At 44.4% G+C, this 14,824-nt stretch overlaps 3 protein-coding genes across 3 annotated transcripts; 1 reads left to right on the top strand and 2 right to left on the bottom strand.

Annotated features, from left to right (window-relative positions):
• Positions 1-1,847: 1,847 nt before the first annotated feature.
• On the bottom strand, positions 1,848-5,314 carry LOC103999212 (uncharacterized). The gene is made up of 3 exons (XM_009420889.3): positions 4,774-5,314; positions 3,999-4,620; positions 1,848-3,070 (listed from the first exon to the last, which is right to left on the bottom strand). Exons 1-3 carry the CDS (start codon positions 5,100-5,102, stop codon positions 2,045-2,047), a joined length of 1,977 nt encoding a protein of 658 aa, XP_009419164.2. The 5' UTR covers positions 5,103-5,314; the 3' UTR covers positions 1,848-2,044.
• Positions 5,315-10,183: 4,869 nt separating this feature from the next.
• On the top strand, positions 10,184-12,040 carry LOC135593894 (putative pentatricopeptide repeat-containing protein At3g05240). The gene has a single exon (XM_065084213.1). It carries the CDS (start codon positions 10,220-10,222, stop codon positions 11,879-11,881), a length of 1,662 nt encoding a protein of 553 aa, XP_064940285.1. The 5' UTR covers positions 10,184-10,219; the 3' UTR covers positions 11,882-12,040.
• Positions 11,987-13,893, bottom strand: LOC135593895 (exopolygalacturonase-like). Its single transcript, XM_065084214.1, has 6 exons — positions 13,625-13,893; positions 13,344-13,484; positions 13,091-13,267; positions 12,730-13,019; positions 12,416-12,644; positions 11,987-12,344 (listed from the first exon to the last, which is right to left on the bottom strand). The coding sequence occupies exons 1-6, from the start codon at positions 13,760-13,762 to the stop codon at positions 12,120-12,122; spliced, it is 1,200 nt and encodes a 399-aa protein (XP_064940286.1). The 5' UTR covers positions 13,763-13,893; the 3' UTR covers positions 11,987-12,119.
• Between the last annotated feature and the right edge of the window lie 931 nt (positions 13,894-14,824).

Below are 14,824 nucleotides of genomic sequence, written 5' to 3'. Positions count from 1 at the left end.
AACCCTCCCCCCCTCCTCGCACGCGAAAGCCTACTTTAGGACTTTTGTGAGAGGGGTTCAAAATGCAATGTTTAGTTCATCTAACATAAGAGTGTTCGGGATTTTCTCTCGTAGGTCGAGTTTTTCAAACTCAAATGCCTTGAGCATATTTGGCTTTGTATTACCGTTGTGGGTTTCTTTTTGCGTGGGTGGGGTTTTCTAAACTCACGCGCCTCAAGCATGTTTATCTTTGTGCCTTCGTGGATTTTTTTTCATGTTGATTGGGTTTTCCTGACTCATGCGCCTTGGGCAAAATATTTTGTCTTACGCCTCCCGTCATGACAAATTTTTCTTCACATTTGTTGAGTTTTTTTGACTCGCACCTTAAGCATATTTGGTTTTATACCTCCATCGTGATAGATTTTCTTCAGCTAATTAATTTTCTTTTTACTTACGAACCTTGGACACATTTAAACTTCTAATCACACACACCATGTCTTATTATTAGGATATGGTAATCATGATAGGTTGTTAGTTTCTCATGATGACACTATATCAATCAATGTCACATAATACATATACATATATATATATATATATATATATATATATATATATATATATATATATATATATATATATATATATATATATATATATATATATATATATATTAACACCTTGGTATGCATTAAAAAAAAATAAATGTATAGTGTGGTCATCCACATATAAGGATATTTTCTTATATAAGAATAGTGTGGGCTCAATCTATTATAAAGACCCATAATATGTTAGTATGATGCTTTCTTTTGTTCCTATGCAACGTAAGAAGCATAAAAACACATACGTTAGAGCAAATTGAAAGATAATATTAGTAGTTGATAGGGAGGATGTCTCTATATCAGTAAGATTAATTTGATTTGATTTTGATATACATGTGTAAGGAATTCTTAGGTTGTGATCGAGGAGATTTCAAACATTTAAATTGATAAGAAGATCGAGTTTGGATGTGATGAAAAGAATAGAAAATAAGAATAATTATTGAAGAAGTTTTATTGAAGTACCTCGTATAGTTGAAAAAATCTTATCTTCTATCATGTCTCAGCAAGATGGTGCTCCTGTCAAGGATACCTGATAGGATATCATCTTGGATCGATGTAAAGAATGGTTTACGAGCAAAAGGTTTCGCTGCTGCTGCGATTGCTGTTGCTGTGAGGGCACAAGCGTTCCTTTCATTTCCCTTAAGTCCGTCCTTCGTTCTCTTTAGGTCCGTCGACTGTTGGCAGATCAACGAAGATTACCATAGTGAGGAAGATGAGGATTGGTCGCAAAGCCTCTTAGGAATTGGGCTGCAGCGGCGTTGATCGCTGGCCGAAGGCAAAAGCGAAGCTTTGCTTTTCTTAGCGGCGTTGGTCGCTAGCCGAAGGCAAGAGAGAAGCTTCGTTTTTCTCAACGGTGTTGGTCGATAGCCGAAGGCAAGAACGAATAACTAACATAATATAATTAACTATTCCTTACATCGAATAGTTAAAGAAATACAAAACAGATTTTTTCTTAATTTATCGATAGTTTACTCAAATAAAATATTATCCTCGAGTAGAATCTAGTGTCTTAAATTTCAAACAAACAAGAATCTCATCCAACATCAGCATCCCCTTCCCATGTCGGAACTCCAAAGTCAACGGAGCTGAAAAGGGCAAGAAAACACACTTGCGTTGCCGACAACCAATTCGAGACCAAAGATATCTTCCCCCTTTTTTAGGTAAAAATAAATGTCCCAAGGCTTGGCTCTCCATGATGGACCACGTTTAATGCACACGGAAATCAATAGTACTACTGAAGTAACACAGATGAGAATGACATCGCCATGAAGAAGATGCATGAGATTGATTACTTGGACACTTGGGACCATTAAATTTAAGTTACAGCGGATTACAATGACCACTATCATTACAGCGGAAGCTTAGAGCATTTCTTTTTCCTTTTTCTTTTGCTGTTCAGTCCCCCAAAATGAGAAAAATAAGAGGGGAAGTCCATATAATTTACACACAGCAGATCACCGGCCTCATCTCCGTCTTCGCTTCCTCGAAGTCGACGCCGGAGTCTTGGCAGGCGCCGCTGCCGCTGCCTCCGCATCCTCCCTCTTCCTCTTCGCCGGAGGCGGTGTGACATAAGCCGCCGCCCTCTTCGGCGGCCTCCCCACGCTCCGTTTCCCCGAACCGCCGCTAGCCTCTGCCACCTTCTTCCCCGAGTCGCCGCCCCCTCCAGTCGCCTGACGGGAGCTCTGGTCCTTCCGGGCGTCACCTTTGGCTTCTTTCTTCTGCTCCCTGCCGCCGCCTGCTCCAGACGAGCTCTTTAGCATTTCCATTAGCGTCCCGTTCGAACTCCGTTTCATACGGTTTAAGAAGCTGGTCGCGCTTTGCTTTTTCTTGTCTGGCTTCACCACCTCCTCGACGGCCGCCACGTTGTCCACGGGTTTGGATTTGAGGCCCGGAGTGGGAGCAAGGTTGGACCTTTTGGCTGCCGAACCTCCTTCCCCTTTGCCACCCCGGACTTTGCTGCTCCGCAACCCTCTCGTCGTCCCAGAAAGGACGGTCCTTTCCTTGGTAGTGAGGCTCTTCTCCTCGTTGTCCGACTCCTTTCTCGCAGGATCAGGCTTCTCCTCCTCCTCCTCCTCCTCCTTCTTCGCGGCCGCTACGGCTACCTTGTTCGATATGGAGCTACGCTTGCGGGAAACGATCGGCGGCGGCGAGGAGATCGTCTTGTCGGTCAACGCACCGGCGAGGTCTGGTTCGGGGTTGGGTTTCGGGGCGGCTGGTTTGGGCTGAGGAGGAGGCGGCGGCGTGGGTTCCTTCGGCGTCCGGAAGGTAGCGTCCAACTCCTTGGTCACGAGCCGGCGAAGATGGACGGCAGCGACGGACTCGAGGGAGTCTTTGGGGAAGAAGACGACGGCGTTGCTGCAGAGCAGCAGCAGATCCCGGAAGAACTCTGCGGTCGAATACGAGCGCCCCGATGCTCTGCGGTCCAGCTTGGCCCGGACCATTTCCAGGTCCACGTGTTGCCGCACGAGGCTGCGGTATCTCACGCTTACCTGGAGACAGGAAAACACAAAAGTCACATAATGCAATAAAAATAGGAAATAATAATACTTGAGTTGATGCTTACGTCAGATTCCGTGAATATATTAAGCATCAAAAGGACGCATTTACTGCTCGCAACGTACATCGAACCACTTAACATCTTAAATGTCGAAGCATTCACCATTTCAAAATCTAAAACATGAATTTGCCACGTCAGCCGTGACGCGACCACAGCGACCAGATCTGAGCAACATTAACTTGCCATTTAGCCGCAATATCTAACGCCTACCAATCTTCGTTTACCAAACTTGAAAGTTGACCAATAGTAAATCATTTATGTTGTTCATCGCGCAAAATAGTAGATCAACCCAAAGTCGACCAATATAAGAAAATTGACTTGTGTAAATAGACAGTAATAGTTATTGACTTATAAAAAAATTGATAATATATGGTTAATAATGACGGATGGTTTTAACTACACATATCTATTTGAACGTCTCTAAATATTGTATATATATTTTAATCTATAATTTGTACAAATAGTATTATATTTTAATCTGCTTGTAAACGTTCGTACAGGCGGCTTGATTACTTACCCAAAGGACACGTACGAGGCGGCAAGGCAACGCGATGGACCGCTCCCACAGTCCGATCTAATAATCGATGGATTCCAATCGACGCGCCTTTTCTCCTCGCACTTTGTTCTCCATCACCAATCAAACGGTGGAAAAGCGAAATCATCCAACGGTGGAAAAGCCCCGACAATAAACCTCGACTCGACGCTCGAGTTTTTACGATATTTCTCAATTTCTCACCGCCTTTAATTTCCTAATCGCCCGCGCAAAGGTTGTGTCCAAATATAACTATTTAAGAATGATGAGGATGAGATATGTACGTTATACTCGTAAATAAACGCGAGAAATTGAAGAGATCACAAACCTGGCTCTCGAGCCGGCGCTCGAAGACGGACCCGTATTTGTCCGACCGGAAGATCTGGAGGAGGTCAACCAACGGCTGTGATTCCGCGGCCGCCTCCTCGCCCCCGCCGCTACGGCCAATGAAGGCCGCCTTCCTCCGCCGCCGCGACAGGCTCGCCGAACTCTGCACGTCGCTGCTCTCCTTCTCCCCCCCCTCCCCTTCCTCGCCCCGCTTCGACTCGGCGATGGACTCGCCCGAATCGCCCATCGCCTGCTTCCGGGCCGCCGCGCCAACCGTGGGGCTTCCCGTGCTGCCGTTGTACGATCCCTCGGCCGCCTTCTCGTCGGCAACGGCGGAAGGATCAGTCGCGTCACTGCCGGGCGGGACCGACGCCGACGCCTTCCCCTGCTCTCGGCAGTCCTCTCCGGGAATCTGCTGCGGGTCGTTCGAGTGGGACTGATCGCATGAGGGTACGGAATCACCGCCAGAGGAGATCCGATTTCCGGCGAGGCTCTCCGGCGTGGATCCCAGCGGACCAGCCTCCTTCTTCGTCTCGTGATCCGGCTTCTCCTCGCCGGACTCCGCCTGCCGTAAACTCCGTTCGCGCTCCTCTTGCAGACTTTTTACCTTCAATTGTAAAGATCTAAAAAAATACATATTCAAAACAACTTAAGTAAATCCACGAACCAGCACTTGGACCGTCTGATATTTATCAGACGGCAACGCAAAAAAAAGGAAAGTGAAGGACGCTAAACAAATTACTCCGATCATAAATATGACCGAACCGACTGATTACCCGATGGACATATCGTAACGTTCGACCTCGCGGCGGAGTTCGGTGACGCGGAGCCTGCGGAGCTCCTCCAGCCACGGAACGTCTGCTTTCGAATCGGGATCGGCGTCACCTCCGTCGTCGTCTCCACTGCCGTTAACGACGCCGACGCCGAAACGACGCTGGAGGTCGCGGTATCGCTGACGGCAGCCTTGTGGGGTGACGAGCTGGGAAACGGATGTACGGGACTGGATCTCCATGGCGACGGACTCCCAGCGCCGGGTGCCGTGGCGATTAACGGCGCAGGCGAGGAGGAGCTCCTCCCACGTTCCCCAGATCTCCTTCTCCTCCATATCACCGGATCTTTCCACCACCTACTCCTCCCCGGTCACCGTGCCGCCGTCATCGCGGCCACCACCGCCGCCGCCGTGAATCCTAGGGTTTCACCTCTCGCCGCTCCTCCTCTCCTCTCTCTCTCTCGCCCTCCCTCTATTTTAGTTCTTTCTTCTTTCTTTTATTTACGCTTTCGCCCCCTTTCCTTCTTTTTATGCTTCTCTCTCCTGGGTGGATTATAATGGGATAGATCGATACGCAAACCTTTTATAGCGAGTGGTTTTCAGAACACCCTTTTTTTATTTGTGGAATGACGGAACTACCCCGCTACTTTGTCGGAATCGCACGTTCCGCGAATTAACACGTCGTGGTGCTGATTTGATTCGGTGATCTCGGGAGCTCGTGACCGTTCGATCCTCAGGGTCTTCTTGTCGAGCGTATATCGGGCTTTTTGGCTGATAAGCTGTTTCCGGTGGGTCACGAAACATCCGCTCCCACCAATACTTGTCCAGCAACAATCCAACTAGTGTTTGGTGGACCCCAACTTGACCCTTCAGACGCCGTAGAGGTGTGACCTGCAGTAGGATTGTCATGTGAAAAATGACATCTCTCGAATGACTTGGCAGTCAAGTAATTAAGTGAGCTAAATTTATAGTTTATATAAGCCATCATAATGATGCATCATTAATTTCATATACTTATTTTGTTTCTTTTTAGCCATCTTATTGACCTGTCTGCTTGCACGCATGGATTAGATTTGACATTATTGTGCTACATTGATACTGGGAATATCGAGTATAAATAGTCGAAATTAAGCGACATGGTATCATCGTTAAATGACTCGAAACTTATTTCGCTACAATATGGAAACATCAACCAAATGAAATTAACGCAGCTGCAACACCTACAGGTGCAAGCTCAAATCTAACATCTCATGGTTTGCCTGCCCCCTATTTTGTGCCTCAGACTTGGGCGCAGCTGATACGGGGTGAGACATGCCACCTAGGAGCTCCAGGGTCTGCAGCTGATGTGTTGGTTCTCCGCGAGCTTCGCCGTAGTGTCGTCGAAGCAGGAAATTGGTGTCAAAAGCTTCACCGGCGTAATGAGGGACGAGAGTTCTATGAATAATTCCCCTTCTTTTCTCGTCATTGTTTTCTCTACAAGACAAAGCATGGCATATCAGCTTGCCACCGCTAATCTCTGCTCTGTCAAATGCAGATGGCTGTGCGTTTCCATTGGGGACCGAGTTTAACTGGGGAAATGGATCCATGAACGAGGGATGCGCGCCATAACCGGCAGCAAACGGGTTCACGAAAGGCTGAGGATCGTAATGAAAGATCATGTTTCTCGTAGCGACTTCCGGCTGCAAAAGCAAGCTCGTACCCATGGGGTTTGGAGCTGTCGCTTCAGCAAAGGTGTTCCTTTCCTTCCCCTCCACATTCATATTTGAAGGACGATGGTTGGTCACCGAGTTAGAGTAATATGAATAAGCAATGCCCTTGCCTTTAGGGTTCATGTCTCCTTCGTGGCTGATGCGTTTGCCATCAACATTCAAAGTTGGTGTCTCAATGGAAATGGCATCAGGTTGTGATAAGTACCTAGGAAGCTGAGGATCACCATGCATGTACCCACCGTTCTTAATGCCGCGCCGCAAGTTCTGTGCAGGCCTACCGTCACCGGACGAAGGATAGGGGAACACTCGTGCAGGTGCAGCGGTTCTCTTGACCAATGTGGATGAGTGATTCCTCCTCGTTCCTTCTTTCTCCATCATGTTGTCAAGGCGCCGATGAGCAGCGAGGTGGCCCCCTAACGCTCGCCCACTGCTAAAACTGGTGGGACACTTTGGGCAAGCATACAGATCCTCCAGTGAAGATCTCCGACGTGCTTCATCCATGGGGATGTCTTGAAGAGGCTTCATCGCAGGGGACAACACAGCCCAAGGAGAACGGAGAGAGAGAGAGAGAGATTGTCTTGAGAGGGTTTTAATGATTAATGGGTGTTTATAGAGGATGGACGGATGGTGGAATCCAGGTCAGATCGATTGTGTTCTACCCTTTTAAGTCACTGAATCTTGTGATCTTGGAAAATATTTGCTCCTAAAACGACTGCGTCATTGTGGACAATCAAAGTTCATGTACGTGAGCTACATAATCATGTACTTCCTTTTAATAGCACAACAACTGGATGAACTGCATTGGGGTAGCAGTGAGAGTAAATAATTATGTTCCATAAATAGCACGAACAATTTCTTTTCTTCGATGGTTCACTGAGATGGGGAAGGCCATTACGACAAGGAATCTATGTAGGATTCAGTGCTCGGCTGAATTTGCAAACCTGGATATGCTTCTTGAAGGATGTACAATTCCAGAGAGCCTCTAAATGGAAACGAGCGTGGTGAGTAGGTGGTGTAGATTCATCAAGGGATGATGGTAGATCGTCACGGAGAATGAATGGACAGTGGGATATACAAAGCAAAATAGCAAAGGTTTAAACCTGAATCCTGCCACCACCCAACTTGTTGGGTTGGGTGAATGTAGATTTCCATTTGACTTGTTCTTGTTCTACTTCGAAATGACACTTCTGTTGACTTTTCCATGGTCACATTTCTTTTTTTTTTCATTAAAATATTAACTTATAGAAAATAAAAGAAAAACCTCATTATCTACTAGAGGAGATCAAAACCTCCGACTCAAGAGGAAATATATTGCATTGAAATGTTATAACATACATTATCATTCGAATGATTCTAAAAACAAAACAATTAACATAATCCTATCATTTCTCTGAAGAGAAAATGAAAGATAATGATTTTAAGGAATATCAAATAGCTTAACTATTTTATCATGATAATACTGTTCCAAATATATTATGATGGTTCAGGAGATTCTTAATTATTTTATTTTGTAATAATATGAAGATTTTTGACATCCAAATCATCTTTGTTTTTGCTACAAATCCTACTTAACCATGTGTAATCTATTTTTACTTTCCCCATTTAATATTTATGATTAATTGAGATATCTTATTAAGTATCGACTCAAAAGTCTGAACAAGATTGCAATAAAAGTTGAAATTGTGCTAGATTAGATTTTTAATCAATTAACCCATTATTTTATAGATTTGAAGCCTAAAAACTCACTTAAAATATTTACATAAATTTTAAAAATAAATTTTATTTTTATTTTAGGTTTGTTACACTAATTTTAAATAAAATTATATTGATTTTTGTAGTGTCTAAGCCCTAGCTACTTTAAACTATAACTAGCATATCATTAGAAGCATAAATAATATGTATCTATTATCCTCACTTAGTGACATGATTTGTGATGTCGATACTTCATAAATATGATAAATGATATATTCATGTTTTTTGATTTTTAAGATTGAAGTATATGCTTTCCAAAAATATTATTCTCGATTTTTTTATGAAATATTACTTGTGAATGTATAAGCATTAATGCCTACTTTTAAGCATAGTGCAATAAGCCAAAATATGCTAGCGGATTTGAATATAAAATTAAGTTATGATAATAAATGTACATATAGTGATTAAAAGTGATAATTGAATTTTAATTGATCCTAAGTGAATTTTAATGCTTGAATGAGTTTAACCATGATTAACATAAGAAAATTTGAGTTTTAAACATTATATACGTGGATGATTATAAGCTATTTAGGTATGAATGAAGTAATAAAAAATTAAATAGAAATGTAAAAAAAAAAAAGAATGAATGATGAGTTTAGAAAAAAAAAGAACATCTTCATCAAACTAAATTAAATTTTATTGAAGTTGTTGCAACATTAGAATTATATTAGTAAAAGAAGAAAAAAAAAAGAAATGAGGCCTAATGGGATTGAACCATAAATTTCAAGATAACCTCTTAAATACCTCAATTTTATTTTGGTCTTAACCTCGTTATTAATCTAATAACTCATAACTCTTTCTCTCATTCTTCATATGCTTTCTTAGTTTTTCTCATAGAGATTAAGAAACTCTAGCTCTAAAGAAGATTAGGATAAGAAAAACTCAATTCTTTCTTTACTATACTTACAATTTTACATATTATAAGTTACTTTTGAGTAACCTAGATTTGGAATTAATATTTAATTTTTGGATATATTTTGTATAATTCTTTTATAGTTCTAAAGCTTTTAGTATCACCTTAATTTAAGATCGATACATAGAGTTATGATTGTCCTAATCTGAGATACTTAGAATCCTTTATTTCGTAAGAATGGATTCTATTCAAGCTAAATTGACTCCCTTAGGCATATGATTAATCTCTATCCTTATGATATATATTAAAAAGTTTCTTAAGAGTTTTATAAAATTTAAAATGAAGTTAATATCATCTCTAAATTTATAAGTTCGGATAGTCTAAGTCCAGTTTTAGCATAAAAGAATTGGCATTGGTAATTGAATTAGAAGGATAGTTTAGTTTCCAAATGATTCTGTTTTAAATTAAAGTTTAATGTATATTTAGTTTTATATATCTTTTTTTAATAAAATTTTATAATATTTTAAGATCATTCGGTCAACTAGAATAATAAAATAAAAAGTTTTCATAAAATTATGCGATAGTTTGATTGATACAAACTAGTTTAATTGTTTATAGAATCAATTATAAGCTAGCCAAATGAAACCATAACACATTAGAAACTATTTAATATATTGTGTTAGTATATAAATAGATATTTATGATAGTTTACAAATAACATCACTGGAATACTAATCGAAACTTGGTTTATTATTTATTTTTATCATTATAATAAAAATACTATAAAAAATATTTAAAAATATTATAAATAATTCAAATGAACTTCTATGCTCAATCAAATCAACTATAAGCCCAAATATATAATATCTTGATCAACTACAAACAATTAAAGAAATTTATTATGATATCACTTATAGTATTTTTTTAAAAAATAATTTTATAATATTTTTAATACCTCAATAAAAATACTATAAAATGATGAAAATTTTGAAAATAGAAACATTTTTTGAAAAAAAGAGAAAGAAATCCTTTTAAGGGAAATCACTCTCTCTTTTGCAACTATCATTTTCTCATTTTCTTCATATATTCCATACGCTACAAATATATATATTTCTCCTCTTCTCTCCCCTCCACTATCGATGATACAGAAACAGGACTTGCTTTCATTGATAGAAGCATGCAGAAGCGTGCGGCCGCTGAGGCAGCTCCATGGCCTCATGGTCGCCACCGCCCTCGTTCACGACGTCGTCCCCCTGAGCCGCCTCATCGACTTCTGCGTCGACTCTCGACACAGGGACATCGCCTACGCCCGCGCCCTCTTCGCCTGGGTTCCCGCGCCCACCGCCTACATGTGGAACTCCATGATACGCGGCCTCTCCGACGGTGACGAGCCAGAGGCTGCTCTCGCCCTGTACGCCGACATGCTTCGTCACGGCCGCTCCCCGGACCACTTCACGTTCCCCTTCGCGCTCAAAGCTTGCTCCCGGATCCCCGACCCCTCGTTCGGCCGGTGCGTCCATGGCCGCGTGGTGAAAGCTGGGTACGAAGCGGATGTGTACGTTTCCAGCACTTTGATCCACATGTACGTCTCCTGCGGCGATATACCGTCGGCGACGTCGTTGTTCCGGAACGCCGTGAATCGGAACATCGTTACCTGGACAACGATGATCGCAGGTTACGCCGAGAACGATCGGGCCGGCGAAGCAATACGCCTGTTCAGCGAGATGGAGCTCGAAGGCGTGGAGCCGAATGAGATTACCATGGTGCATGTCCTGGTGGCGTGTGCTCAGAGCAGGGATCTGGAGACCGGAAGACGGATCCATGCTCGACTCCGTAGGGCGGGAGCGGATTCAATCACATCCAACCTTGTTCTTGCCACGGCCCTTTTGGACATGTACGCACGCTGTGGCAGCTTGAAAACCGCACGCCATCTCTTCGACAAAATGACTGTGAAGAATGAGGTCTCTTGGAATTCGATGATTAACGGATATAACCAGTACGGTCGGCCGAATGAGGTGCTACAACTCTTCAAAGAGATGCGCGACGCCGGCCTGAAACCAGACAAGGTCACCTTGCTGAGCTTGTTGGGTGCTTGTGCTGATATAGGAGCACTGCGTTTAGGCCAGGAGATCCACGCGTGCGTGGAGAAGACGATCGGCAGCGGGGATGTCGCCGTTGGAACTTCCCTCGTGGACATGTATGCCAAGACCGGGGACGCACAAAGCGCGCTTCGAATCTTTGCAAGTCTGGAAGGGAGGAAGGATGTGATGGCATGGACCAGCATGATCCTGGGGCTGGCCACGCACGGTCACGGCAAGGAAGCCATCGACCTGTTCGTAGAAATGACGCAGCACGGCGTTGCTCCCGACGACATTACCTTCGTAGGCGTGCTCACCGCCTGCAGCCATGCAGGAATGGTCGACGAAGGCCGCAAGTACTTGGAGGCCATGGAGAAGCTTTACGGCATGGAGCCGAGGATGGAACACTACGGGTGCGTGGTGGACCTCTTGAGTCGAGCTGGGCGCTTAGCGGAGGCGGAGAGAATAGTTCGGTCGATGCCCATCGAGCCGAGCAGCACGATCTGGAGCAGCATGTTAAGCGGGTGTGACATCCATGGCGATGTTGCGCTCGCAGAAAGGATCGGAGATCAGCTGGCCCAATCCAAGCCTCAGGGCAGCGGGACGAGTTTGCTTATCTCGAACATCTACGCAGGTGCCGGAAGGTGGCAAGACGTGGACAGGGCAAGAAGACTGATGTGGAAGAAAGGGCTGAAGAAGACTCATGGCTGCAGCTCCATTTGATTAAGCTCTTCTTCAATGTCTCTCCATAGGTGTCCATGTAACATCGAAGACTGATACCACACCATGACGGATCGAAAGGTAAAATGTACAGCATGGAGAGGGCGACTTAGCTAAAGCCACCTCTTAAGATGCACACTACTTGAACAGAGCTCGCTCACTCACCGATCCATCTGCCAAGAACTGATGCAGCAGCCTATGCTTTCTCGGGAGGCGGAACGATGACCCACATCAGCCAACACTAATGGCACGGCGCCGGCATCTGAATCCCGCTGTATCTTGCTTTAACGTTCCAACACTCGGCGGTGGCCGCAGCTCCGCCGGTGTACCTCAGATGCACGTTATGGAGATTGACATTGCGGCACGGCGCACCTCTGCTGCACTTGAGCGTCACCGCCACCGGCGTCGCCGACGTCCCCCTTATGTCCCGAAAGAAGATGTCGCTTATCTTCACCCGAGACGGTGCCTAACAATTAGAAACGTCATCGCAATTGAGATGCTCGATCGCAACGCCGTAAGCAAGATCGTATGATGCACCTGAGATGGGCATGAAACGTAGGGGCAGTACATCTGGTCGATGATGATAGGGTTGGCCACGCCCTTCATGCTTATGTTCTTGAACGTCATGTTCGTAGCGGAGCTGCTTCCCGGAGAGTTCTGCCATGTCTTGATCCTTATCCCGTTTGTCGTCCCAGAAATGGTGCTGTCTCTCACGACCAGCCCTCTGACATCGCCCTCATCGCGGTATCTTCCCAAACTCCCAACACTGAATCATCACCGAGGAAGAAGAAGATTGTGTCGTCAGCGTTACCTATGTATTCGCATAGCTCTGTTTCACGTTGGAGCACTACCTGATTCCATGCCCTGGACCGCAGGTGATTCTGCTGATTCGCACATGCACGTTGCCCTGCCCTATCGAGATGCAGTCATCTCCTGTAGCGATCACCGAGTTACATATGGTGACATCCGAGCTACGTTCTATGTGGATTCCGTCGGTGTTGGGGCTATTGGAAGGTGCATGGATCCTTATATTACTGCCATGGAATCTCTTGCATCCCACGACAGCTACGTGGAAGAACTTGCTGTTCAGGGATTTGACTCTCCTGACGACAGTGTCGGCGGTGGCCAGAAACTTAATCGACTGCAATCAACAAAGACGACCAAGTTTCATCATTTGGTGTATGCCGCATCCGAGTAAGGTCAGGGGCTTACCGTGGGGAGAACTCTGCAGTTCTTCTTCCTAGGGCACTTGTTGAAGGGCCAGGATACAGCTCCTTGACCATCGAAGGTGCCTCCCCCTGTCAAGTTCAACTTATCTACATGTCCAAACTGTATCCAGTCGTCACCTTCGACATACTTGCTCAGGTCGGTGGAGGCCTTCAAGTACCCCTGTTGCAGCACAGCATATCAGATCAACAGGAAGACGGATCTCATTTACTATGCCTGTCATCGGATGCACTTCGACCTGCATGTAAACCGTGATGGAGTGAACATTTCTGCAAGGGCCATCGAACTTGACGGGGCCGACAAGGTACTTCCCTCTGGGTATATGGAGCTTGACGTTACCGCTTGCAGCGCATGCCGCCTTCCACGCTGCCATGAACGCCTGAATCGTCACAGAGACAAGGAGGCCAGGAACAATCGATTGAACACAAGGGAGAAGAAGAAGAAGAAGAAGAGAACGTAAAGCATTTGGTGTGAGACAGAGTGGTTGATGCAGGATCACCCAAGACAAAGTGGTGCGACCTTGCTATCGTCGCTGAATCCGTTGGCTCGGGCACCGTAATGCAACACATTGAAGGTGCCGGAGCTCACTCCACTCCTGCACTGGGCATCGGCGATGGAGTAACAACAGATGAAGGGTAGCAAAAGAAAAAGCTTCATCTCTTGCTAATCCAGATTTCTTCTCTGTCCTCTGTTTTGGAGTGGTTTTGTGTGCATTCATCCATAAAAATAGAGGAAAATGCGTATATAACTGAGATATGAACTTAAATTGAAGGAATGAGGCTGATGGAGTTGCTTAAACGGCCGCAATACCCTCTCCTCCCCATCCCCACCTTCTTCGGTTTCCAACCGCTAGTTGGAGTTTCGATCCCGTTTGTAACGCATGGCTTCCTCCATCCCACGTCAAGAGAGAGAGAGAGAGAGAGAGATCAACTGTTTCAAGCATTAATGGGAGAATTAGTGTAGCAAGATCTTTATATCTTGAGCAGAGCAGCATCACTCCCAACGTTACTACGCTTGGGACTTTTCTCTTTAAGGGAGATGCTCTGTTTCTATGTGGTTGGCGCTACCTTTCATGATGGGAAACTCGCTAATGACTTCTCTTACGCTGCTGCATGCATTTTAGGTGTATAAAACCCATATTATTCTAACATTGGGTGAGTGTATTCTAACATTGGCGAACTGCTCAAAATATGTGGAGTCTTTTTTTTCTCAACTATGTCATATTTATAATTTATAAAGTTAGAACATACCGATATGTAATCATACAGATATTAGGTGTCATATTCGAGTCTATATCTCCGACTTACGTGTCTCTGACACATTTTGTCCCGAGTTTTTATCGTGATAGATTTTTTTTCACACGAATTGAGTTTTTCCAACTCACATACCTCGGACATGTTTTGTCTTATAAATATGCCGTGGTGGGTTTCTTCTCACACGAGTCGGATTTTTTCGACTATCGCACCTCGGGCATATTTTACCCTACGCCTTCATCATAACGGATTTTTTCTCATGTGGGTTTTTGTGACTCACATGCCTCGGACGTATTTTGCCTTACGCCTTTATCGTGACAAATTTTTCCTTACATAGGATGGATTTTCTCGACTTATGCACCTAAAGCACATTTTTCTCTATGCCTCCACCATAACGGATTTCTCGTCACGTGAGTCGGGTTTTCCTAACTCACACACCACAAACACATTTTGCCCTATGCCTCCG

Source organism: Musa acuminata, chromosome BXJ1-9 (assembly GCF_036884655.1).
Source record: "Musa acuminata AAA Group cultivar baxijiao chromosome BXJ1-9, Cavendish_Baxijiao_AAA, whole genome shotgun sequence".
NCBI classification, from domain to species: Eukaryota; Viridiplantae; Streptophyta; class Magnoliopsida; order Zingiberales; family Musaceae; genus Musa; species Musa acuminata.
The sequence above is the reverse complement of the archived record's forward strand: the minus strand, read 5'-3'. Positions and strand labels throughout refer to the sequence as shown.

Bases quoted from the DNA above. Each gene is read 5' to 3' on its own strand.
- LOC103999212 (XM_009420889.3), bottom strand. From the start codon at position 5,102: ATGGAGGAGAAGGAGATCTGGGGAACGTGGGAGGAGCTCCTCCTCGCC. The intron at 4,621-4,773 runs GTAATCAGTCGG...GTATTTTTTTAG, and splicing joins CGTTACGATATGTCCATCGG to ATCTTTACAATTGAAGGTAA. The intron at 3,071-3,998 runs GTTTGTGATCTC...TCCTGTCTCCAG, and splicing joins AGCGCCGGCTCGAGAGCCAG to GTAAGCGTGAGATACCGCAG.
- LOC135593894 (XM_065084213.1), top strand. From the start codon at position 10,220: ATGATACAGAAACAGGACTTGCTTTCATTGATAGAAGCATGCAGAAGC.
- LOC135593895 (XM_065084214.1), bottom strand. From the start codon at position 13,762: ATGAAGCTTTTTCTTTTGCTACCCTTCATCTGTTGTTACTCCATCGCC. The intron at 13,268-13,343 runs GTCGAAGTGCAT...GTGCTGCAACAG, and splicing joins CCATCACGGTTTACATGCAG to GGGTACTTGAAGGCCTCCAC. The intron at 12,345-12,415 runs GTGCATCATACG...TCTAATTGTTAG, and splicing joins ACGTTTCATGCCCATCTCAG to GCACCGTCTCGGGTGAAGAT.